This window comes from Rhinolophus sinicus, chromosome 18, assembly GCF_057876585.1.
Source record: "Rhinolophus sinicus isolate RSI-liver-muscle chromosome 18, RSI-T2T, whole genome shotgun sequence".
In the NCBI taxonomy this organism is placed as follows: Eukaryota; Metazoa; Chordata; class Mammalia; order Chiroptera; family Rhinolophidae; genus Rhinolophus; species Rhinolophus sinicus.
The window spans coordinates 8,953,001-8,978,860 of record NC_142518.1 but is presented as its reverse complement, the minus strand read 5'-3'; the positions used below and the strand labels follow the sequence as shown (position 1 = coordinate 8,978,860).

Genomic DNA, 25,860 nt, shown 5'->3' with positions numbered 1-25,860 from the left:
CCTATTGACCATGTGCTAGGCATGTGCTAGTCCTGGGGAATCTCAAAGAGAGGCTTCCAAACACACAGGAGCGGCCTGAGGAAGAGTCAGATGTTCTGTTTCAGTTCATCGCAGCTGTCACCGTCATGCTTGAGAAGGTACTGGGATTTCACAGGGAGTCTGGGAAAGGGCCTGCTATGTGCCAGGCATGGTGCTAGGCCCTAGACGTCCTGCATCCTTAGCTCAAATTATAACTCCCTCCGGAAGCTCTTTCCTCCTGGTTTCCGTCACCTCGGTTTAGCAGTAGCCACACCTTTTTTCTATTCTCTCCTAAATGCCTGCGTTTATTAGGTTGGATTTTAACAGTACAGTTGTAAGTCTCTTGTGCACTGAAACAGTGGGCAATTAAATTAATCAAAACAATACATAGGATCATTCTAGAGTCAGAAGACATTTAACGTGAGCAGGAGAAGGTAAGTTTACATAAAGAGCTGAGTTATACTATTCTAGGTAGCTGTCCTTTCCTTTTCCCACAGATTTGTGCATCAGGCTAGAAGTTAGATGCCACTGGGCTGGATTCTGAAGAAGACATTGCTATCTATTTAAAGTGCCCCATATAAGAAATGGCATGACTTCTGATGACTTCATGCTGGCTGGTTTAAACTTTCAGACCACTGTGCTATGAGCCCTGAGTAGAAAGCAGCGATTCATTCAGCAAACATTTCTCAAGTACCTAGTATGTACCAGACAACGTGACAGGCTCTTCAGATTGAAAGATGAATAATAGCCTCTGCTGTTTAGAAAACTTCTGAGATTTTCCTGAGGGTTTTTAAAAAACAGGTGAAGGGAAGAGAAAAGAAATATTCGATACGTGTTGGCTGTGTGCAAGGCACCATTTTTCACATGCAAAATCTATCTTATTCCTAATAGTAATCCCACGAGAAAGGGCTTTATTTAGACCCTTTTACAGATGAAGAAACTAAGACCCAGAGCAGTTAGACCATGGCTCCAAATTAGCCAGAAAGTATAGTACCAGCCAGGATTTGAATTCAGCCAGCTGGACTCCTGGCTGAAGCTCATTTCATTACGCCTCACTTCCCTCCCGTCTCTTTATTCATATGATTTGAAGAGAAAAGGTATATATATTTTAAGAGGACAGGAATTCACATGGCAGAATTATTCCAGAAAAAGGTGCTGTAATGAAACATGGTGACGGGTTACTTGGCTGGGATGAAGAAACCTGGCTTTATGACAGGGATTTTTATATGTTTTTTTTTTTTTTTTTTTTCCATCACAGGAAGTGTGAAAGAGCATTCGATGATTCTATGATGAATTAAGGCATCTAAGGTCTGGCAGCCAGGAACTGGCTGTATGACATTTAGCAAACCTCATAAACTCCCTGTGGAGATCTTGCTGCCAAACCACCTTAATTGGAAGCATTTTGTGCTTTTCAGAATAAAGCCGTGAGACTAGTTAGAATTATTGTTTTACTGCGATACATGCGTGCACAGTTCAGTCCTGTTAACTAAGGTGAAACTCCTCACCCTGGCATGGATTCTAGTGGATGGCATTTCCGAGTGTCTCCCCCTTGTATGTGTGAACACAGCCGAGAGGGCACCTTCTCTGTTACAGGAAAAGGTGGTGTGTGGGCTTCCCATGTGGCTCCCAATGCCACAGTGATAATCCTAGGCCACTGAATAGCTAGTGCTACTCTTCTTAAGGAAAACAACACGGGTGGCTGGTTAGCTCAGTTGGTTAGAGCGCGGTGCTCTTAACAACAAGATCGCCGGTTCGATCCCCACATGGGCCACTGTGAACTGCACCCTCCACAACTAGATTGAAACAACTACTTGACTTGGAGCTGATGGGTCCTGGAAAAGCACACTTAAAATAAATAAAAAGCTTTTTAAAAAAACACACAACGACAAGCAACATAGGATTAAGTTATTCTATACGATTGAAATCTTTCATAATTAAAACTATGTAAACACTTTTTAAAATTTACTAATGAAAGCATAAGCAGCCATAGTGATAAACTTAACATTGCTCATCAAATGGAAACGAATTTTATTTAGAGCTTTGAGGCATTTTTGCATATGTTGATAATGTGCCTTGTTTCAGACTATGCATATTGTGTACATTTTTTTTAATGGGCTATTTGCAATACGTTCTAGCACAGCACTTCTCAAGCGTCAGTGTGCTTGTGCGTCCCCTGGGGATCCCGTTATAAGGCACATTCTGACTCCTGCCTGGGGTGGGGCCTGAGAGTATTTCTCACAAGCTCCGGGTGACACTTCAGGAAGCGAGGACCCAGAGCAGTGGTTCTCAAACGTGGCTGCACATTGGAATCGCCTGGGAAGCCCTAAAAAATCAAGATGCCTTGATATTTTTCTATCCCCAAAGGTATTCTGACTTAATTGGGCTAGGGTGGGGTCTGGGCACGGGATCGTAAAAAGTTCCCAGGTGACTGTATCCTGTAGCCAGGATTGAGAACCTTGCTCTAGTGGGTTACCTGGTCTCTAGAAAATATGAGGGTTCATTTCTGGTGTGACTTTTGTTGCTCTTGAATACATCCAACAGCAGACAGACTGAAATGAAATGGGAACATTTAGTAACTTAGTCTACTAAGGCTTACACCCATGTCAACTTCTTGAAAAGCAATGAAATGATATGCCCAACAAAATTCATACCTCTGTTACCAGTGCAAAGAACCAGACTTTCGATCCCCTTTTGACTTTCTGGTGTAAATCAAAAAAGTTTGTATAGAGTAAAAAGCGAACTATCTAAAGAGGAAATTTGTAATTAAAAGGATTTTCTGGCTATGTCTTCTTCTCGGTTGTCCTAGCTCTCGTTAATTACTCCTCATGGAGTGATCTTTGTTTGTAAGCAGGTTGTGATTATGAAGCTAAGCTTTTAAAACTTTTTCTCTGAAAACGCTCGGTCATCTGTGCGTACAGCATGTCTCTGTCCCCTAGATCAGGTTTTCTCAACCTTGGTACTGTTTGGCGAGGGTGCGATGTCCTGTGCATTGTGGGGTGGTTAGCAGCACCCCCGGTCTCTACCCGCTCAATGCCGGTAGCACACACAGTCCTCCACCCTCCCACGTTGTGAGGACCAAGAATGCCTCCAGACACTGCCAAATGTCCCCGGGGCAGAGGAGAAATAGCCCCTGCTTGAGCACGACTGCCTTACATCAAAGGAGGTTTCCATATCACTGACTCGCACTTTCATCTTGAATGTCTGGGGTCTCAGGTGTCGGGTGTCAGTGTGGGAAGCTCTCCAGATTCATCCCGTGCAAATGAGCAAGGCAGGAGGGGACCATTCTCTGGTGAGCATTGAGTGCCACCTTAAAGAGTGGAGTTTTCGTTACCTACTGAATTATTTAATTGTATTTTATTTATTCACAATGACAAGATGAGGTCAGAATAATTTACAGTTAACATTCCACGATGAAATGAGGTTTACAAATGCCACTTTCTCCTTGAGAAGAGCTCCTCGTCAGCTGGAGGTACTTTCCCCCCCTAGGAATCGCCACGGCTCCAACTATAACTAGTATGGTTAACATTCTGTACCCCATATTAGAAAAATTTTGCACTTAATTTTTTTCTCTTATTGATCTAAAGTTGCATGAAAACAGGTTTTTAAGCAGTTTCCATATCCTCACTCTTCCTTATCTAAAACAGAACTCTGTACAAAGCAAGCGTTCTATAAAATATTTGTTGAACAAATGAATTCCACAGCTTAGAGTGAAAACTATACCCACGTCTGATAGAGCAAGGATCATTTATTTTCTGAATGGTTATACTTGCTTCTGATGATAATTCATCAATTAGGTGGGAAATAACTCCAGCTTCAGTAAAATCTTTTGTCCCCAAATGAGCTTGTTACAAACAAGAATAATATTGATGGAAGACAAATTAATACTGTGATTAGGCAAACCCACATCTCTTTAATGTAATGTCAGGGAAGCACCAGACTTCTCTCTTATTCAGTCGGATCTTTTTATCAGTCCAGTTGTGTTGAAATAACTACAGCTTGTGTCACTATGAAGAATTCTACAGCAATTAAGAGCTGAACAGTAAAAGGAGAAAGTTTAAGATATCTGCCATCATAGCCTTTCTAAGATAGTAATAGAGCTGAAGGCACAGGCTTGATTCCAGAGATGTAAACTAATAGAATTGCATTATGAAACCCATCAAGTTGTTTGGAAAACTCAGTAGCACAAAAATATTTTAGCAATGTCTGCTGGAAGTTGCAATAGGGGAAATACAATTGTTTATCTGTAATTTGGAGAAACCACTATTGTACCTTTAGGGGTGGCACTCGCTGCTCCTTCTAGATCCTTAGCCCTCTTTTTCCACACTTTGGGCACGAAGGGTACTCCCGGCTCTGCTTGGTATTTGGGGAGGAGGCAGGGGGTGGGGTTAAATGAGACAGTGATCGTCATCGGGCCGCTGGCCCAGGAGGCATTGCGTGCGCAAGGAGTTTGCAGGGGAGACAGTATCGGAAGTGCGGAGAGGGAAAGGAAGGAAGTCCGGAAAGCGTGTGTGCGTCACCAGCAGATTCCCACTGTCGCTGGCGGATGGGGCTCGAACCCCTGAGAGACTCAGATTTGACATACTAATGGCGGAGAGAGCTTGGTATTAGGCCACCAACCCCCCAGCTTTCGTTGATTGAAGGTGACTCCTAGGGCATTCACCTCCTGGCGCTTCTGGCCTGCCTTGAGTATGCATGGAACATGCTAGAGTGGCCTGCAGGAAACCACTGCTGTGTGTGGTAGTCAGAATAATGGGTACCAATGATGTCTGTATCCTAATCCCTGGAACCTGTGAGTATGTTACTTATAGGGCAAAGGAAGTTTCAACGTGTGATTAAGTGAAGGAACTAGAGATGGAGAGAGGGCCCTGGATAACACATGTGAGGCCAGTTTAATCACAGGGCTCTTAAAGGGAGAGAGAACCTTTCTCAACTGTGGTCAGAGGGAGACTCGACTATGGAAGAAGGGTCAGAGAGAGGCAGCATTGCTGGCTTTAAAGAGGGAGAAAACAGGCTGTGAGTCCAGAAATGTGCGTGGCCTCTGGAAGTTGGAAAAGGCAAGACATCAGATTCTCCCCTAGAACCTTGCTGCAGAAATGAGACAAAGGGGACGTCCCCTCTGTGTATTGGCCCCCAGGTTGTTTATTTCTTCACTCCAGGCTGAGCTCTGTTAGCTCAAAAGCCTGCTGGAGTCAAACTCAAATTTTACACATTGAATAATTTTTAAAATGGACCCAAGAAGCAGATTTTTCGCCGTCTCGAGCCTGCCTGCTTTGCATACCTTATGACGCTCTGCCCAGCATTTGCTAGCCAGTCATAAGATAGAGCATTGTGGTTATAAGACCCCCAAGCCGCTGCTGCTGCTGCCCTTTGGAACACTGTGACAGTCCCCGCGTGCTGCTGAACCATGTCACCTAGACGGGTAAGTCCCCTCTCTGATGCCCTCTTCCCTGCTGGCTGGTAGCTGTTTGCTGTCAGCCTCTGGACCGTCCCGTGCTTTCCCCTCACACAGCCCTGCCTGAGCCCATCCCATGCAGCTTGTCGTGTGCTACTGCCTCTGGTGGGCCTACCTTTTTCCTTGATCAGTCCCCACATTCCCCAAGCCTCCAGAAGCAACGTAACCTTGCCGACGCCTTGATTGTTGCCCAGAGGCCCCTATTAGATTTCTGACTTTCAAACTGTAGGTAATAAATTCGTCTTGTTACATATAAAGTTTGTGCTGATGTTCTAGCAATGATAAGAAGCATTTGTTACTGCAAATCATTCAAATCACAAAACCATTTTTATATTTACATTTGTTTGACAAGCTTTGCTAAGGTCATAGTATGTATCCCAGATTTGGAAAGGTAATTGCAGCAACATTACCAAAAGATGACCTAGTGTGTATTCATAATGATTTATGCCCTTCGGAAGGGGTTTTCAGGTAAGTGTAGACTAATTATATAATTAAAAGTGTTTAAATAGCAATGCTGAAGCAGTATTTTCCTGATCTTGCCTCATTGCACCCCAACCCTTTCTATACGGAGTGATATTGCTACAGTTCCATTCTGATTATAGCAACTTGAAAACCTTTTGGTGGCTACCACTTCATGAGCAATTGGTCTTCCTTCCTCTCAGGCCCCATGTCCCCAGCCCCTTGCCAGACCCAGCTCTATGATGCCCTGAAAGCACCATGTTGTTTCTCGCCTTGAGCCTTTGCATAAGTGTTCCCTCGGCCTAACCGTCCTCCTCACCCCTTTCTCATCTGTTAAATTCCTACTCCTGTGTCAAGACCCAGCTGGATGGTCGGTTCTCTAGTGCTGCTAAGTGGAGGAGATGCGCCATCCTTGCTCTTCCCCAGAGCCTGCACCTAACCCTCTCATGTAACCCACAACATTATGTGTTGAAATCATTTGTCTGCGAGTCTCTCCATCCTAGCAAACCCCCCCAACACAAACAAAAAAGCCCCCACAAACAGCACTAAAAGGAAACTAGTTAATAAAAGGAGACTAGCTGATACAAGTTTTCCTTATCATTTTAACGTTGAATTCCCTTTAAAATTTTTATATAGCAAAAATTGTCTCTGTACGAAACTAGAACTTGAGCTAAGTTGGATCATTATAGAAATCTAAAGGCTCACTGATGTAGGGTCGGGCTAGTGGCTCCGCCCAAGCACGCTCTCTCCCCTTCCCAGGAGACTCCTGGAAGGAAAAGGATTCTCTCCATCAGCAACTTTCTCATCAACATTGAAAGGCTCCTCAAGTCTCTCATTAGAAACACACAGTGAACAAACTCATGGTCTACGTATACCTCTTCCATCACTTCTCTCTTTTACTTGGAAAGGTTGGCTATACTCAATGTCCTCACTTCCTCACTGCTCCCTTCACAACTGCACTCCCTGAAATCTTGTGTCTGCCTCCATCTCTCCACTGACCCTGCTGCTGTTGAGGTTGCCACCATCCTCTGAGTTTCTAAAAGCCATGGCAGCTTCTTAGCTTTGAGCCTATTCATATTCTGCATCTTTAGACACTACGAGCTTTCTTCCTGGTTTCTATTACCATAAGAATCTTCTTCTTCTGCCTCCTGTTCTGCTCTGTTTGAAGCATTCTCCACAGTGCCCGACTGGATTGATTTCTTTTTTCCATAATGCACATTTGACCATACCACCCCCCTATCTAAAAACCCTTTGTTGTTTCCCCGTTGCCTTGAGAAGAAAGTCCAGCCCTCTTAGCATGGTGTGAGCCTTTCTTTGCCTAGCTCTCCTGTCTTGTTATTCAACTCTGAGGGAGCGAGGTGTTGGCCTGGTGTTTGTCTTAGTTGGCTTTTTCTAGAAAGTTCCAAGACAAGGATTTGAGTGCAAATAGTTTATCTGGAAGGTGATCTCTGGAGGCACCACTAGAGGAGTGAGAAAATGAGGGAGGGGAAGAAACAACGTCAATCAAGGTGCATTGGTAAGCAGGTTACAATGTGGGCGACTTGGGCTCAGTCCCACTGGGAATAACTGGGAGCCAGTACAGAACATGCCTCAGAGGGACAGGGAAGCTGCAGTATGTATTCCCAGCCCCCAACTATTATTGGTGGAGGGCTGTGCCTGGAGTAAGTCCTCAGCATTTCCAGCTTGCCCTGTAAAACTTGAATATGCTTCTGGGGCCTGAGTAAGACGCCCTCCTTCTCCCTACACCAAGGCAGAGGGGAGCTCTTAGTAGGAAACCATCATTGTATATGGAAACAGTGAGTGCCACGGGGATATGGGTGGGGCAGCAACAGTGTTTACAACAGCGTCCCTCGGGTGTGTTCCCATAACACCCCTACGGCCTCTATCACGCATGTCATATGTACATAGAAAATGTATCTGCTTATTAGCCCGTCTCTCCCTGGACTGAGTGCATCCCAAGGGTCGAGTCTATTGGCCTTTGTGGATGGCTTGTAGTAGGTGTGCAATGCATGTACACTGAGTATATGAATGACTGAATGAATAAAATGAGATGGTCTGAAAACATGACATTGAGTGTAAGGGAAAGAGAAGATTATAAAAAGAAGACAATCAGACAGAAAAGTATGATCTAGGAGGAAGGAAGGTAGTGAAGAAAATAGAGATAATGGGAAATAACCTGAGATGAAAGGAAGAATTGGAGAGACACTAAAAAGGGATTTCATTGGCAGGGCTGCTTCTGCAAATCACTCTGCATCTTGCAAAAGACAATTCCATATTGCAAGCCCTAAAACAACAGCCTGTCATCATACCTAGCAAAAGGGAACAAACTTGGGAGAAAGCACCTTAAAAACATTTCAGGCCTCTGTATCCATCACAGGCACCAGCTCTCTACCCTGGCGGCAGAGGAGAATTACAAAATACCATGACAGTTATTTATTCTTGCTGGCTTCCATAGTTATGTCCAAATCCCTAATCCACATAGGTCTGTTTAAGCCTCATCTACACCTCTCAACATTTAAGACAAAAACCAAACATGCTTCCTCCTCCCCGGGGAAGCAGTTACAACCTCTTCAACATGCAGCTTGCTAAGGAAGCAGTTGTTACCTTAATTAATGATCTATGAAATCCTCTTTAAACACCTTGTGCAAACAATGTGGCAGAACATGAAAAAATGCCAAACGACAACAGAAAGCACACACTGTTTCGCTGTGTTCTTCTCAAAAGAGAGAGAGAGAAAAGCTAAGATTAAGGGCTTTCCTTGCCAAGCACAAAGAAAAAGGAGATCTGGAGGGATTTCCAGTCTACAAATGTCTTTATAAAGTGTCTTTCTTTCTGTTTGTTAAGCTCTCAATGGCTAGTTTTGCAGGGTGCAGTGACCGGGGTTAACGTCCTGGACAGGACTGTGGATACATTAGTTGCAAAGGTCTGACGAATTAGAGCACCTTTACCCCTCAGTCATATCCGGAGTCCTGGGGACGCTGGCTACTCAGTGTGCTTCTCTGAACTAGCAGCGTCAACGCCACCTGGCACCTACTTGGAAAAGTCAGCTCCCGGGCTCTGAGCTGTTGAGTCGGACTCTCGGGCTGGGGCCCAGGAATCTGCGTTTTACCTGGGCCTCCAGGTGATTCTCATGTGCATCCGAGTTTGAGAAGTCCTTGATCGACACTACAAAGATCAAGATGTGGTCCATACAAGGTGCCAGTCTGCAGCTGGACGAGTGCATTTGTTATTGGTTACTCTCAGTTCCTGTGCTTATTGCTCGTCTACCCAGCCCGGATTCTTACATGCATTCTGCCAGTTTTAGTAACAAATCCAATAGAAAAGTTCCCACTGGATTCTTTCTAGAATGGATGAAATCGTTGTTCTGTTTGTTTAACACTGTCTTACTGCCTTCCCTGTTTCTATAACACTAAACATTGTGTGTGCCTATCAAACCACACATGTTTAGGTGCTAATCCTAAAAATAAGCTTTCATTATGACTCTTCGCACCACTGTACATTCCCTAAATAGGCGTGATAAAGAACTTAATCTTTTCCTACCCACATACAAGCATCTTTATCTCCCAGAATCTACGTATTAATTCAGAGTCTGAACTTAATATTTCCCAGATGTGGACCCTGCCTTCATGCGTGAAGCTATGCATAGATAGCATTATAGATCTTAGCTACGTAGGGCATGTAGTGTGGATACACATGGTTATGTTTTAATGAATGAAGCCAATCAGATTCAGTTTTCCTTCATACTCAATTGAGTGTGCATTTAAAAAAATAAATCAAATTTTCAAAGATAGGTTGCTGGATAGAATTTGCCTTTTTCTAATGTAAGGGAAAGGCAACTGGCCATCACCCAATGGGCCCCACCTATATATGAATTATGCGGGAATTGGCTCTGACTAAAGTTAGCAGAACTGAAAGCACTCTCTTGGCTTAGTGGGCAGCTGTTTTGCAAGGGACACAATTTGCATACAAGAAACAAAATAATTAAGACAGTTTCATATTGAGAAATGTTGCCTAACAGTGTTCTAAACCAGGGTTTTCTCCATGTAAGCCACTTTCCACATGAAGGGCTGGATAATTATTTGTTGTGGGGGCTGTCTTGTACATTGTAGAATGTTTGTCAGCATCCCGGGCCACTACTCACTAGATGCCAGTAGCACCCCTCCCTTAGATGTGACAACCACATACTGGGGGTGCCAAAAAGTGTATACACATGTTAAGAGAGGTTATCCATACTCAAGCAGGAGTTCGCCGTAATCAGAAGTGTCTGGACGCTGATGGGAACCACTTTGAGCACTTCTTATAATCGTATTCATCTTTTGTTATCGGTATATATTGAGTATTACAATTAATACAGTTTTTTCCTTTCTTAAAATGTGTATACATTTTTTTCCGCCACCCTCTGAATATCTTGCCACGCGTGCCTTGGAGGGGGCCAAATGGCCCAGGTTGAGAACCATTGCTCTAAGCCTTTGGCAAGGAAGACAAAAAGGTGAGAGACCTTAAGCAAGATTCTCAAAGGTTGATCCTCCTTTGATTATAGTTCAATGGGTTCCTCATTTGCTTAGGTTTGTTTGGTTGATTAGGCTTAGCTGTAGTGGCATCTGCATTTCAACAGCCTTCTTTCAAAGTCAGTTTACATTTTAATTGTGTTGGAAGGGTCTTAATGGGTTCTCTACCTTTGGGAAAAGTGCCCTTGTACTTAAGATGTAGATTAGCCACAAGCAGAATCAGTGGGAGGTAAAATGGAAGAATTCAGCTTGTCCCTAATTTGTTCCACTTCTCTTGTTTAGACACAGTAGAGTAAATGTAGGAACTCATTTCAACCCTATGATTATAAAAATAGTTGTACATGGGTCACATCTTGCTGTGCAATCTAATTTCCCTTTGTGGAAGAAAGAAGAAGAGTGAAATAGAAGGGGTCTGTAGGTAGCCTATTGTAGCCATTCTAAGATAATTTGATTTTAATTTGCAGAACATGTTCCCTGACAAATTGAGCAAAAGCTTTATGACCCAGAGTCTGCTACATACCTTTGTGTGGAGAAAGTGGATACTAAAATGAGCAGTCCCTAAACAGAACTTACCATGTGCCAGGGCCTATTTTATGAGCTTTCTTTACTCATGGGGCTCATTTTATTCTCACCACTATCCTATGAAGTGTCCATTTTACAGATGAGGAAACTAAGGCACAGGGAGGGTTTTTGTTTTTGTTTTTGTTTTAAGTAATCCGCCAAGGTCACAGAACTGGTAAATTACAGGGACTCCATTTGAATGTTTGTAGCTTAGCCCATAGTTTTAGGAGGTGAAAAACGCAACTCCGAAAGCTCAAGCCATCTGAGACCATGCTAAAGTGAGAAACAGCAAGGCTACTTCATAATTTTGTCTACACAAGGCACAAACAAGGTTACTGTGCCACCCACAAAATACTAAACCTCCTTTTCTCGGTTAAGATGAGTGACTGCTGCTTCTTTACCATTTGTAGTTTTATCCTCACTTTATCTGTCTGCCCTCCTGAAGATAAGATTTACTGAGATACCCAGTCGTAGACTTTCCCCGCATTCTGACAGCATCCAATCTAGAGCAAAGCCCTGCTTCCTTAGACTTTTCTCTCAAATCTCCCAGTTCACGGAGACCCCGCTCTCCACGGCTCCCGATGGTGTGCATTCTCGCTCACTGCAAAGAGTAGTAAGCCCAGTGACAGGCTTGTTCCTGGTGGCCTTTGGCTGAAGGGCATTGGCACCTATTTATCAACGTTACAAAGCTGGAAGTGGTAGCCAATTTTCTATCAGTATCAGAAAGATTAATACAATCTAGAAATTGGGCCAAATCCAATGAGGTGACAATTTACAGGAATACATATAAAGTCCTTTATTTAGGTTAGAAAAAAACACCCAAGCACATAATCAAGAGGAGAGAACTTGAGAGCTATTCGTATTAGTAATAGGAAAAAAAAAGACTTGGGAAATGTACGAGCATTAGCAAGGTCAAATGAGCCAATGGTGGAATATGACTACTTAAAAGCACAACTGTAATTGAATGCTCTATTAAAAAGTGCAGATGAAGAGGGAGGATAATACTGCTCTTCTGTGTTACATGTTGATCATGTTCTTTCATATTTTGTGACTCATTTCAAAATGCTCACTAGCAAACTAGGGAAAGGGTGATTGATCAGTGTGCTGAGGGGCTATAAGCCATATCGTAGGAAGGACTAGTTCTATCGATTCAGAAAACTTGAGAAGACCTCCCAGCTCACCATCCTGAAATGTTTGAGGGGATGTTTCCAGGAAGAGAGGAGGAGATTTTTACCCCCAAGGAAGAGGAGTGCCGGTCTAACTGGAGACATTCCAGGACCCCGTGGTTTAAATAAACCACTCCCAGGTGACCATTTGCTCTGGGTTTTGTCTTCTGCCCTTCACCAGTGGGGCCTGGTGTCCCCTTGGAATGTCGGGGAGAAAATAGATAGTGCAGGGCTTCCGGACCTACTGAGTGGAGGGACAAGGGCTTCTTCTAAGTTGCTCCCCTCCAGGCCATTGCATGGGGGTTTGAGGCTAAAGCCTGGACGAAAATCAAGTAGCTCATTGTCCTTATAGGTTTATTTCCTTCCAGTACGCCAATGGGTAGATGATTGGTTGAAAGCACAACTCAGATATCGGTAAAGTGTCTAAATAATATCTCCCAGTACCGTTTCAAGATTGTATTCTTCTGTAAGACATGTACAATGAGTGGGCAGAAGTGACACATTACGGAAAGGAACAAATTAGGTACTAGGGGTGCTTGAAAGTGTGGGATTATTTCAGCCCTGTGTAGGATCAGGAAATTATCTTTTGGGGAATTAGCAATTTAGCTAAGACTTAAAGGCTAGACAAAGGAGGGGGCAGAGAGAAAGATCACACATGCACAAAAATGAGCACTGAATTGTTCCTTTCCCAAGTTACCATCATCTGAGACATTTTGATCAGGGCCTCCCATTCTTACTGTTTTCTAATCAGGTTAAGAGGCCCTTATTTTCTTCTTGGGGAGGTTGAAGTCTAAACGGTATAGTAACATTATTCCCTTTAAAAGGTGGCTTATTATCAGATGGTCTAAAAGCCATAACCATGTTCTCAAGAAGCCACAGATTCTGTTTTGTCTCTGAAAATAAAGAAGGGCTATGTGGGCAACCAGAAACTTCTATAATCAGGCACAATGCCAGAAGTCAGATGTGGTGTGGCCAGATATAAAAGCAGAGGGAGAGAGAAATGCATGTGAGGCTTTCAAGTTCTTGGGGGAAGTTGTTATAACCATCACATAGTGTGAAAACTTCTTACTGGAGCTAAGGAGATAACATAAAAGTAGGATTTTATTGCATAGACCTGGGGCATCACCTTCTAATAGACTGGGGTTGGCCCAAGCACAGTGATTTGCAAGTTCTGTCAGTGAAGAGCTGGGCTTGATTGTGTGTGTCTGGGAAACTCTTGCTTTGATCATATTGACAGTGGCTGCTTTTTGAGATATAGAAAAGATAATCAAAGCAAATAACCTAGCCGCAAATTGCCGGATCCTTCCTTGAAAGTGACCCCATTTCATAACTTGATTGTTCAGTAAACACCAGGCATTCTTCCCATGCAAGTAAGTGTAATCTCAGGAAATGATCTGATTCTATACTGATGTGGAATAGAAGGTATTATAGAAAATATTAGTGTATTAGAGGTGTTTTGTGTGTGCGCCCGCCCGAGAGAGAGAGAGAGAGAGAGAGAGAGAGAGAGAGAGAGAGAGAGAGAGAATGAGAATGAGAGAGAGAATGTAAGATGTAAAATGTGAACTCAACAGCAGCAGTTAAGGTCACGGATGCTAGAGCCAGACTGCCTACATGTGTGGCTTTGGGTATTTAACCTCTCTTTGCTTTAGTTTCTTTATTTGTAAGATGGAGATCAGAATACTGCCTTTGTTACTGGCAGGATGACTACTTAATTTATCCAAACAAGGACAATTTTGATAGTGGAAAGTGGCATTCACAGACTGGTATAGCTTTATAATGTTAATTATTACAAAGTAAAAAAAAAAAACTATCAAACAACAAAACAGTTACAGATTTATATCATGCGAAAAATCACAAACCGATTCAATCATGAACATTGAGAGTTCCACAGCAAGACAGACTGCTTAGCCTCTATTTTGTTTGTTTCATGTTCACCGAACCTATGATTTTCCATGTTTTTCACTGACCCCACAAGTGGTGGCCTGATGGCTTCATGGATTTTGCATGCCATGTCATGGACCAAAGCTGATACCAAAGTGGCCAGCAGGACGGCAGAATCCCACCAACGACAGAGACCAAGACAAAGAATCATTTGTCCCCAGCCTCTTGTGTCTGAGTACACTTCATTTGATCAGCAAGCTTCCTTCAAGCTATCTTGGAAAGAGAGTGTTAGTTATGACATTGCTTCTGGAAAGGGTCAAGAGAAGAGGTCAGGGATAGTGATGAGGGTTATTTTCACCACATGTTAAAGTGAGAACTTGCGCACTGCACATGCATACCCCCACCCCAGAAGATCATGTCACGACAGACACCGAGTGTACAAGGTGGAGGTCAACCAAACCCACCTCAGTTTATTTTAATGCAAGTATTCATAAGTGTTTAAAATGAATAATCCAGGACAAATGCTAAATCACACAGGGCATCAGGAAAATAGGCAAGCCCAGGACTTCTGTGGTAAGTAAGGCTGTGTGATCAGACTACTCACACAGGTGTTGTGGGGATTAAATCAATTACTGTATGAGAAGTGCCCAGAAGAGTTCCTGGTATATAATAAGCACTCGAGCAGTGTCAGTTCTTGTTACTATTTTTTTTTTTATCATGGTTCAGACTCAGAAAACTTGAAAAACACTGCCTTAGAGAGAAAGATGCCGTATCCTAAGGGACAAATAATTGGAAATGTCTCGCACTCCTTTTTTTCAAAATTCAATCATCAATGAAAATAACAACCTTGATTGCAAAGGTCAAGCATGATTTGTTTTGCTCCCCACCTCCCCTCAACTCTTTGCTAATTAAATTTCGTATTTTGTACAGCCATTTTGAGATGTACGGTCAAACTCAAGAACGTCTCCATAAAAAACATGTAGGCTTGGATGTCTCAAATATTTTTTTAAGACAACAAAGCAGTGAGTACAATCATGTAAATATATGGGTAAGGTTGAAGAGAGGAAAAATGGACAGCAAGGCAGTCCAGGAATTTGGAGGCCAACGATGGGATAGGTTATCCATATGGATATTGAAGACCCTTCAGGAAAGGTGACATTAAGAAGAGAATTGGGTTGATAGTGACGTAGGCGCTAAAGTCATTAACTAGTAAGGAGTGTGGCTGGAGGCCGGTAGATACCAGCAGTGATAAGGGAAATCAGTGATGAAGTTGGATAACTTGAACTTCAGAGGCTCCAAAGGAGCTGGGTTTGAGGAAGGAGGAAAGCAAGATACAGTTGAGGCATCCCAATGAGGAGCAAGGAGGACACCTGACGTGGCTGCCAGTGGTGGACATCAAAGGGAGACTCTCTAGAGATGCCATGTATATCTAATTACTTGCCCACTCTACTGGCATGTCTCCTAGGCATCTCAATTTAAAAGCATCAAAATATGACTTTTGAGTACTACCTCAAATCTGCTTCTGTCACAGTAGTCCCCATCTTAAAAAGGTACACTGCCGACCCAGTTGTTTAATGCAAACATCTAAGCCATATTCCTCTTTTCCTCGCCTTCCCACATCAAATGCATCAGCATAGCCTGTCAGTTGTACCTCCAAAGGATAAACCACTGGGATATAAATTTCATCAAGGGATTGCGTTTTGTCTGTCCTGTTGAATATATTCTAAGGATGCCGATAGTGGCTGGCACATAGTAGGAAGCAAGTATTTGTGGAATGAAGGATTGAATCTTGAATCTGACCTCTTCGCTCTGTTCCCATGACCAATACCATAGTCTACGCCACCAATATGTCTCACCTATATTTCTATCATAGCTTCCTAACTGATCTGCTGCTGCTACCTGACCCCACGGACTATCCACTCCATAGCCCGATATTTGCTATGTTGAAACTAACCAGTGGATTTTAATCAGAATAAAATCTGTTTCCACTGGTCTGCCAAATCTATACGAACCTGAAATTAGCTTTTCCTCCAACCTCATGTTTTACTACTTTGTCTTTCTCATTCGTTACCACCTGCTCTAATACTGCCTAGATTTTCCCCAGCTCTCCTTATCATAATAAGACTCACCGGGACTCTTGTGAAAAGTACTACAGTAATTCACAATGATCTCCCTGGAGACTCTGATTCATAAGGTTTTGGGGTGGAACACAAGAATCTGTACTTTTAACAAGCACTCCAGGTGATTCTTATGGTAAGATTAGATACAGATACAGCCGAAGGATCCTCCCCACAGCGTCCCAATTATTCAGAATTGAGAAGCAAAATGAAACTCATTTTCCATCTCTGGTCTAGGAGAGCGTGCAGTCGGTGGCCACCTATTATGCTGATCCAGGGAATTCTGGGAACATAATTTATGTGCCGAAGTACCCTCACATTCTAGTAAGATTTCCTGGGTGGCACAGTGACCTGAAACTTGTGCCACTTTGTGCTAGACTCCTGTGGACAAGGTTGAAGAAATGGTTATCACCAACAGGGAGGAGAAAATTGAGAAAGGCTGCGTGTTCAACGCTGTACAACAAGGAGTGTGTCTATGTGCTTCCGTTTCCGTTTCCGTTTCCTCAGGCTGTGGCAGGACAAAATGTTCCTGAGAGGTAGGGAAGAGAAAGATGCCAGGTAGCAGCATACCAGCCCAGAGTATGAGCAGGAACATTGTAGATATAGTGAGAACTCGGTGAGCTTATACACGTACACAGTCGTCAGCCTAAGCGACATCTAAATCACAGCAAATGTTCAGCTGTACACCTAGGTATCTGCAAGCATTATGCTTCACAATGAAACATCTGATAGGATAGCATATAACTCTGGCTTTACCAGCAGGTTTCATTTATCAATTTGGGGGGAGGGAGATTTTGAAAACAATCTCTCATCTCCTGTGTATAAAATTTCAACTTCAGTATTGTAATGATATTGTTACAGGCACTAGCATTCTCCATATCAAAGGCCGTGTTTCTCTCCCAGCATCTGAAACTGAAAACAAGAGCAAGGCTTCTGGTGTCCTCTGTGAAATTGGCTTCGTTACCAGAGCAGTGCTTTCCAAATGTGTCTGTGCACTGGAATTACCTGGGGAGCTTCAGAAATACCGACTCCTTGCTCCATCCTGAGACTGGGATTTAACTGGTGTGGGGTGTGGCCCCGATTTGGGACTTTTGAAAGTTCCACAGGCTCTTCTAATGTGCAGGCAAGCTTGGGAACCACTGAACTGGAGATTTGGAGCCATGTATTTCCTACCTCAGACCTCTGGAGAGTGTGAAGTTTGGGTTTCTGCATTAAAGTTAAGTCAAGAGGATGAAGCCCATCTGCTTGGATTTATCAAGTTGCAATCAACATGGGAAGGAACCTTATTTACATAAAACCAGAGCAATTGGTGAACAAGTTAAAGCAGTTATGTATATACAGTCACACACACACACATACAAATTATCAATGTTGAACACAACAGCATTTTAAAGTAATTTTCTCAGATTGAGTATGTCTTCAATTCGAGTTGCCAGATAAAACACAGGGCTCCCAGTTAAATTTGAATTTCAGATAAACAATGACTAATTTATTAATATCAGAATGTCCCATGCCATATTTGGGACATACATGTACTAAATATTGTTTCTTGTTTATCTGAAATTCAAGTTTAACTGTGTACCCTGTATTTTTATTTGCCAAGTGTGACAACTCTGCCCCAATTTTAAACGACTGACCTGAGCAGTAATTCAGTAGAGTAGGACAGATGAGCACCACGCTTAAGCTTAGCTTCTTGCCCATTCTGTGCTCCTCTGTTTCCTGAATCCCATTGCCTGCTTCACTACCTCACGCTCTACCTGACTATGCGCCCTGAGGGGCAGCTGTACCTTGTTCTGCCTCTTCTGTCTTCTCCGCAGCCGCAGGAACTCCTTGTGCTGCCTGGAGACAAAATTCACTGCTGCATATTCCAGTAAAGCGGCAAACACAAACAGGAGGCACACCGCCATCCAGATGTCAATCGCTTTGACATAGGAGACCTGAGGGACGGAGAGAGAGGCGTCATGAAACTTGTGGGGAGACTAGGTTGCTAATGTTGTGAGCAGCGGAATAAGCTGATTTGTAGATTCTGGGCAGAGCAGTGAGAGGTACAGCCCTGCCCTCCCCGCCCCCACCACCCTGGGCCCTTGTTCCATCTCTCTCAGTGTAGCCCGCTTGCTCATATAGCCTCATCCCTGAGAATAGCTCCAAAGATGATTGCAAGAATTTCCTCGATGAAAAAAAAGAAAAACAAAACTTCAAGGTAAAATAGAGTGGACATGATTCTCGAAACTGCTCATTTCCTTTTATTTTTTCTTAACATTTAAAAATGAATATAATTAAGTTAATTCTAAAACTTGGATGAGAAATAAACTAGGTAGGGTCTTGGGCCCTTCAAATACCAATCTGTCATTTTCACTGATTTGTTGACCCTAACTGGCATGAAAACACATTTCATAAATGGTTTTAAACTCTCACAATTCAAGAATATTGAACCAAAATAAAACATCAGTGCTCTTGCCTTGGAAGGTAGCTATTAGGTTGGTGCAAAAGTAATTGCAGTTTTTGTAATTATTTTTAACTTTTTAAACCACAATTACTTTTGCACCGACCTAATAGTTAAGAAGCAAATTTGTATAACCCTTCAATGGTTGCTTGAGTATTTAGTACAACTTACAATTTGATAAAGCAGATTCTGAAAGCAAATACTTTTTATTTGGGATGGAAAGTGACCCTCATCTCACTCAACTTCCAATTATTTCTTTTTTAAGATAAGGGGGAAAGTAACTAGATAAAGTTATAATCTATTGGACCCCAGACTACAAAGGATGCTTATCAAACTGCCAGCTGGATGTGTACTATCTAGTCCTAATTTTTAAATAGGGTTTCCTAATTTTTGATAGCTGACACTGAGTGCTTGCCAACCAGTATTTTAAGCACTTTAGGTGTACCAATTTTCTAACCATCACACAAACTGTATTACCCCCATTTTCTGAGGAGGAAACTGGAATACAGAGGGGTTATTACCGAAGGTCACAAAGCTAGTAAGTGGCAGAGCTAAGATTGGAATGGGGACCCAGTCTGACTAGTGGATTTACTTTCCGGATACACAGTTTGTATCTTGCATTTCCCTTTCACCTTTATAGTGAGCATTTCCTGTGTCATTTACCTTTCTTCTAAATCATAATTTCCAATGCTTGCATAAGGGTCCATACCATGATCAGTCAGTCTATATTATAAGACATTTAGGTGATTTTTAGTTTTAGTTTTTGCTACAGTAATTTGGGAGCTATGAACATTCTTCCCTCCAAATATTTGACTGTATCCATGATTATTTGTTAGATCAGTTTTTAGACTGGGATTATGGGAATAAATGATAAGAAAGTAGGCTGTTGACTTAGTCGCAGCACAGAGGATGTAAAAGCAGACTCCAGAGCAAGATGCCTCAGTTAGAAACACTGCTCTGTTCCTGTTGGTCTCTATAACTTTGCCAAGTTGTTTAACCTCTCTCTGCCCCCTTCCTTATCTGTATACCGGACAGTAATAGTACCTGTCTTGTAGAATTATGTGGATAAAATCACTTAATATATGCAAAGCACTTAGAATAGTGGCTGGCACAGAATAAGTGCTATGTAAATGTTCGCAATTATTTGGCTACATAAGGGTATGATTTTGTTAATGGAGAAATTTTGGAAAAGACAGAAAAATCAACAAGGAAAATAAAAGTCACCCACAAGCTTAATATATTCCAATTATTATTTTTAAGGCTACCCCCTTCCTTAAACTGTTTGTCTCAGTGAATCAGAACGACTTGTCAGTCCCACGTAAGTTGTGACAAAGTGGGCCAATACTTTGTCATCTTTAGCACCGTGAATTATCACTCTTCTTACCTGGGATGCTGTTCTTATTCCTTCTGATTAACAGACATCTCAGAATCATTCAGGGCTTGGCTCAGATACCAACTCCCCTGGGAAGCCTCCCTAACCATTCTTGCTCTCTCCCGTCTGGGTTAGGGCCACTTTTCTTTGCTCCCTTATCACTTTCTGTTGAACCTCTCTGCTGTTCTTTCTTAGTCTGCCCGCTTCCCTAACCCCACCACTAGACTATAAGATCTGGCAAATAGTCAGTGAGCATTAGATATGTGGGATGGATGGATAAATGATTGAACGATGGGAGGAAGGATATATCTGGCCATCTTTCCATTTTTTTGCTTTAATTTAAATAATGGTGTACTATGTAACATTACCCACAATTGCATATATTTGATATTTCTAAGAATCAACTATTAGTGCATTTTAATTCTCTCGGCACGCCTAGCATTCCTGGAATGTTTCTTTCCTTAATAAGCGATAATTTGTCTTGTATTTGCTCTATTGTAATAATAGAACATTACCAATCACAGCATTATATTGTAATAATAGAATATTTAATTATAATAATAATTAAATCCTATTATAATAGAACATTACCAATCACAGCATTCCCAGTTATATATTATTCAGATGGCCCATAAATATTTTAAGACCCAATAATGAAAGGAATTTGCCAATGCCTGAGATAGGTCCATCCCAAGAGCTAAGTCCAATTGAGCTGACTGTCCTTCCTCCCCTTCCTAGTGTTTACAGCATTCAGTCATTTGTAAACCATTTCCCCATCTCGTTCTGGCTGTCAGAAGGCCAAGCACGTATTTGGCTTCTGTTATAGCTGCTCATAAATGAAGCCTTTCCGTCTCTTAATCATTTTGGTTGGTCTCCGAGTTTCCTCCAAATCACGAACATCTTTCCAGCATTGAAGTGCTGTTATTAAATGCATTATTCACAGGGATTGAGAGGGTGTTGTGAGACATCCATTACATACAGTGTGATGTCCCTTGGTGTTGGTCTCTCAGGGTCGAAATGTCTTTTTGTTGCTTTTACCCAGCTCTGATGTCAGATTCTCTCTCTTTGACTGCTAATCCTTAGATGTTTTCAGCTCACATCTTTCCATCACATTCTTTTTATGATTCTTGGGCTTACAGGATCCCTTCCTGAACTGCTTTACTACAATCTTGCAACATTTTTCAAAGGTAATTAAGCTCTCAAATGCTATTATGACTTGCAGGCATATTTAATTTAGAAAAATAAACCCTGCAGGCCTACTATGTGGAAGGTACTGTACTAGGGGGAGATGAGACAGAAGGTGTAAGGATAAGTAAGATACACAGCGATTCTTTCTAGGACTTCCCAGACTACACTCTAGGAAACCCCATTCTCACTGTGCTCCAGAAAGTATCATTCATATAGGTCAGGGAGCAGCACATTATGGCCTATGGGTCAAATCTGGCCCACCACATTTATTTATTTTATAAATAAAGTTTTATTGTACACATCCATACACATTCATTTACATGTTGTCTATGGCTGCTTTTGCACTAAAATGGCACAGTTGAGGCATTGTGACAGAGACCATATGACCTGCAAAGCCTAAAGTACTTACTATGTGGCCCTTACAGAAAACGTTCGCCAACCCTTGAACTAGACTATAGTGTTTGGTTTGTCCTGGGGTTGTAGCTCCTAGTGGCCCTGCTTGATACTAGAGAAACCCATGGTCTACTGAGGGAGACAGTCAAGTGAACATATAACTGATAGATGCAAAGTGGATAGCCCAATGTGCCCAAGTAGAGGAAAGATCAAAAGATTGATGGAATCTGGGGAGGTTGAACAGGAAAAATCAGAAAAGCCTTCATTCCTGGATGACGTGGCTTTTGACTTAGGACTTGAGGAAAGCCAGGACTTTGATGGGTGGAAGAAGCTGTAAAAGCAAAGCCATGAAGATGAGAGACAGTAGGTGGGCTCGGGGATGGTTAACAACCCAGGGACCGGGGCATGCTGGGTACCTGGGAAGTGCATGGTGAGATGTGGGCAAATAGGCTGGGCCAGCACCTTGAAGGCCAGGCAGAGGGGTTTGAGTTTCAGACTGCTTGTAAAACTAACCTGATGATGGTTTTGAGGTGGGGGATTGATGTGTAAGTCCTTTTCTAGTAATTGTGAATTTCTTTGTTCCCAAAAGCAGGAGTCTTAGCAAAAGCAGACATTTTTCTTCCTTATAGAAATTTACCTCCCCTCCTCTTGCCATTCTCTACACAGGTCCGGTTCTCTTCCAAGCTTTCTAACATCTCTGAATCCTTTGCTGGATGTTGTTCTTTTTGTTATTTGTGTTCCTTGTACTCTTTCCTCTTCCGTTTTCACTTTTGTGTTCACGTCCTCAATGAATCCATCCACTCCTATAGTTTTCGTGTGTGTGTGTGTGTGTGTGTGTGTCCTATAGCAGAGATTGGCCAAGTTCTCATGAATCCCTTTTCCTCTTCTTGGGACACCAATAACCTAGATTTTCCAGTTCAGTTGGATCCCCAGTAGAATGTGGGCAGAAGGAATATATGCCACTTCAGGACCTCTAAAGTCTCCCACTGGGTACTTGGGACTTAATCCTTCTGCAGCCACCTTGGATGTCACCCATTTACGATGGCAGTGCCATAAAGTGGAAGAAGCTGGAATCCCTAAAAGACCCAGGGCCACGCACTCCACAGTGAATGAGAAAAAAACTTTTATTGTATTAAGCCACAGAGATTTCAGGATTTTATGTTTCCAACACTCTTAAATCCATCACTCAGACCTGACCTCTCGCCAGCATTCCTGTGCTAATTCTAAAATGCTTGCACTTAGCATTTGCAAAATCAAACTCATTAAATGCCCCTCCTTCCCACTCATCTCATTTGAATCTTTCTTCTCACTAGCAACCCTCGTTTCACCCTTGGTTCTTTCCTTGCCTTTATCTCTGATATTCAGTCTGTTGCAAAAGCTCACCATTTCTTTCTGCAAAGCACCCTTGGGTTTATTCTTTTGTCTCCATTCCAGAGATGTCATTACAACTCTGGCCATCAACACTTACACCTGGTTATTATGACAACTTCCAAACTGAACCCCATGTATTCAGTTCCTTCCCGTGGCACTTTATCCTTTTGCTTCTGCAAGATTAAATTTAAAACTCCAATTTTATTTTGCAACACACCTGCTTAAGAACTACTCTGGCTGCCTATTACGGGCTCTAGTATCCAAGATCTCACACAGCATGTGTCCACCCTAGTTATTCAATGTTATTCTACTCTTTCCTAACACAAACCTTGTACTTTGTTTAAGCAATTCTACTTACCCCTGAGGAAGCCAAGTCCATTCCTACAGAGAATCCCAGTGTGTCTCAAGTAGGTATGATTTTGCAGCCCAGGGGACATTTGGCAATGTCCGGAGATAATTTTGGTTGTCACAACCAGGGGGAGGTGCTACTGGTATCTAGTAGGTAGAGGCCAGGAATGCTGCTAAATATCCGATAATGCACAGGACAGCGCCCACGATGACGAGTCATCCATCCCCAAATGTCAGTAATTTTGAGACAGAGAACGCTCCCACGCCCCAACTCAGGTATCAGTGTCCACTCCTGTGGTTTGCAGTTGGGAGTGATGATACCCTAAGAGGACTTTCACAATGTCTGAAGATGTTTTTGGTTGTCCCAGCTGGGGAGCTGGGTTTTACCACTGACTTCTAGTGGGTAGATGCCAAGGATACTGCTAAACAGCCAACAATGCGTAAGATAGCTTCCATGACAAAGAATTGTCCCAGCCCCAAATGTTCATTGTGTTAAGGGTGAGAAATCCTGGTCTACACTCTTTTCCCAGCATAGCAGTTCTTCCTGTCTTTTCTATACCTGTGTATTTCCAGAGAATTTCTCAAGGAATAGCTTAAATTCCATCTCCAGAGGGATGCTTTCTCTGCCTGTGCTAGCCCACAGTGGTCTTACCCATCTTTAGAATTTGTAATGCACTTACAGTTAGGATCATCCAGTGTAGTATGCTTCATGCATGCATGTTTTATCCACCCAACTGAAGGATAGGATACTTGGAGGATAAAGATACAGTAATGTCTTTTGTATCTGTGCCACCAAGGACAAATCTTTGTACATACAGTAAGTGCCCCATAGTTTCTGTTGATCGACACATTATTCAAACCATATACAAATTCAGATTCTTTTCATAATCACTGCTTTATATGAAGACTCAGCTACCAAAAGGAAAAAAATTAGCTTAGGTCTTTTAAAGCTGGTAGCTGATGATGTCCAGATTACTCTTGATTTATTTTCACTAAGGAAAAGAATGCTTATTATTCTCATGACTTTACAATTCATGTAGTTTACAAACATATCTGGTGAAAAAGTAGCGCCAGTTGAGTGGTTTAGGTTTTTGTGGTACTAAAGAAACGTTTAGCTGATACTTGAACAGATCAAGTTAGATAGTGGAGTTTAGCTCATTGCTCACTTGTGGTATCATGTTGACATTTCCATTAATGTAATTTCAACACTATCTGGGCATTAAAAAAAACTTTAGCAAGTTTTCTTGAGGCTATTTTTCATTAATTGTATATTCAGGTCATAGAATATATTATGTATATGTGTATATATATAATTAATAAATATTATATATATAATGGAAAATCAAGCCATGAATTTATTTACTTTAGTCCCATAATTTGTTTTTGTTTGTATTAAAAAACTATACCATTTCCTGTGTCATGAAGCCAGTTCATGGGTCAGGCCATTTTCTTTTTTAATTTACCTGTGGGTTGAGCCATATTCTACCTGGTGTTTCTCCCAGCACAGAAGAGTAGATCATCATTGGATAGGATTGCCTAACTGTTCCTACAGCTTGGATGCCCTCTCCAGCCCTCATGGGCAAGGCACTCCTATGCGACAATGTGCCAACTGAAATAGATCCTCATTCCAAGCCCCTAGGCTGACCCCAGAGAGCTGTGACATTCCTCCAGCAGCCAATCAGGGAGGATTGGCTACGAACATGTCTATTGAGAAGTTCTCTACAGTGGAGAAAAATTACACATGACTGATCAACCAAGTATTTTTAAATAGAAAAGCAACAAAATGAAATTTGTAGGGCAATCTCAAAATACTAAGGTAATTTTCTGTCGTTAAGCGGAATGCCCTTTCACACCCACCTGCTTGAGTCAGTATTTAATTATCCACCAACTGTGCATGGAAACCATTGCTAAACCAGAATAGCAGTTTTTTCGCTCTGTACAGTACAATTTCTTTTTATCTAATTTAGAAGGAAAAATTTTAATTAACCCTGATTATTGCAGCTGCTGAAATGAAAGATACCTGTTGGTCACAGTAGACTGACCTGTGCTTCCATTACATGGAACAGAAGCCTTTATAGCTCCCATCAATACTATTATTCAGCACGATTAAGTACACCACCACCCTCTCCATTCTCATTTTATGGGAGAGAAAAATAAGTTTATTAAATGCATGTCTAAATCCTATACAGCTAGTCATCAACCAAGGTAGAAATGAGAATTCTGGCTTTGATTTTCCGTTTTGTCTCTTACCTACATTCAGTCACTGTAAAAATAGCCGAAAAAAATATAGACAGTTGAATGAATCCTAGTGCCAAAGATTCACGGTGTACAATTTTATCTTTATAATTCCACTGCCAACTTGCTATCTTTATTGCCTAATTAAAGAGCTCATATCTGCTGTTTAATGCCAGAAAAATCAGATGTCCTTGGCAGAGAGGGACAGTGGCAGCACTGACTACCTGGCCTACCCAGTGTCACCACTCCCACTCCATTTTCTCTTCATGTCTTACACTCTGGTTGGGTTTGGGGTAGTGAGTCAACACAACTCTTCTGAGGATGCTGTTTGCAGAAACAGCCATTGGG

General features: G+C 42.2%; 1 protein-coding gene across 3 annotated transcripts in view; it reads right to left on the bottom strand.

Annotated features, from left to right (window-relative positions):
- The window catches only part of GLRA2 (glycine receptor alpha 2), a 191,545-nt gene that overhangs the window by 16,377 nt on the left and 149,308 nt on the right, over window positions 1-25,860 (bottom strand). For all 3 annotated transcript variants that reach the window (XM_019746238.3, XM_019746239.3, XM_088794847.1), the window contains one exon: window positions 17,950-18,099. In XM_019746238.3, the coding sequence (XP_019601797.1) occupies window positions 17,950-18,099 (150 nt within the window). The remainder of the gene's footprint in view (window positions 1-17,949; window positions 18,100-25,860) is intronic.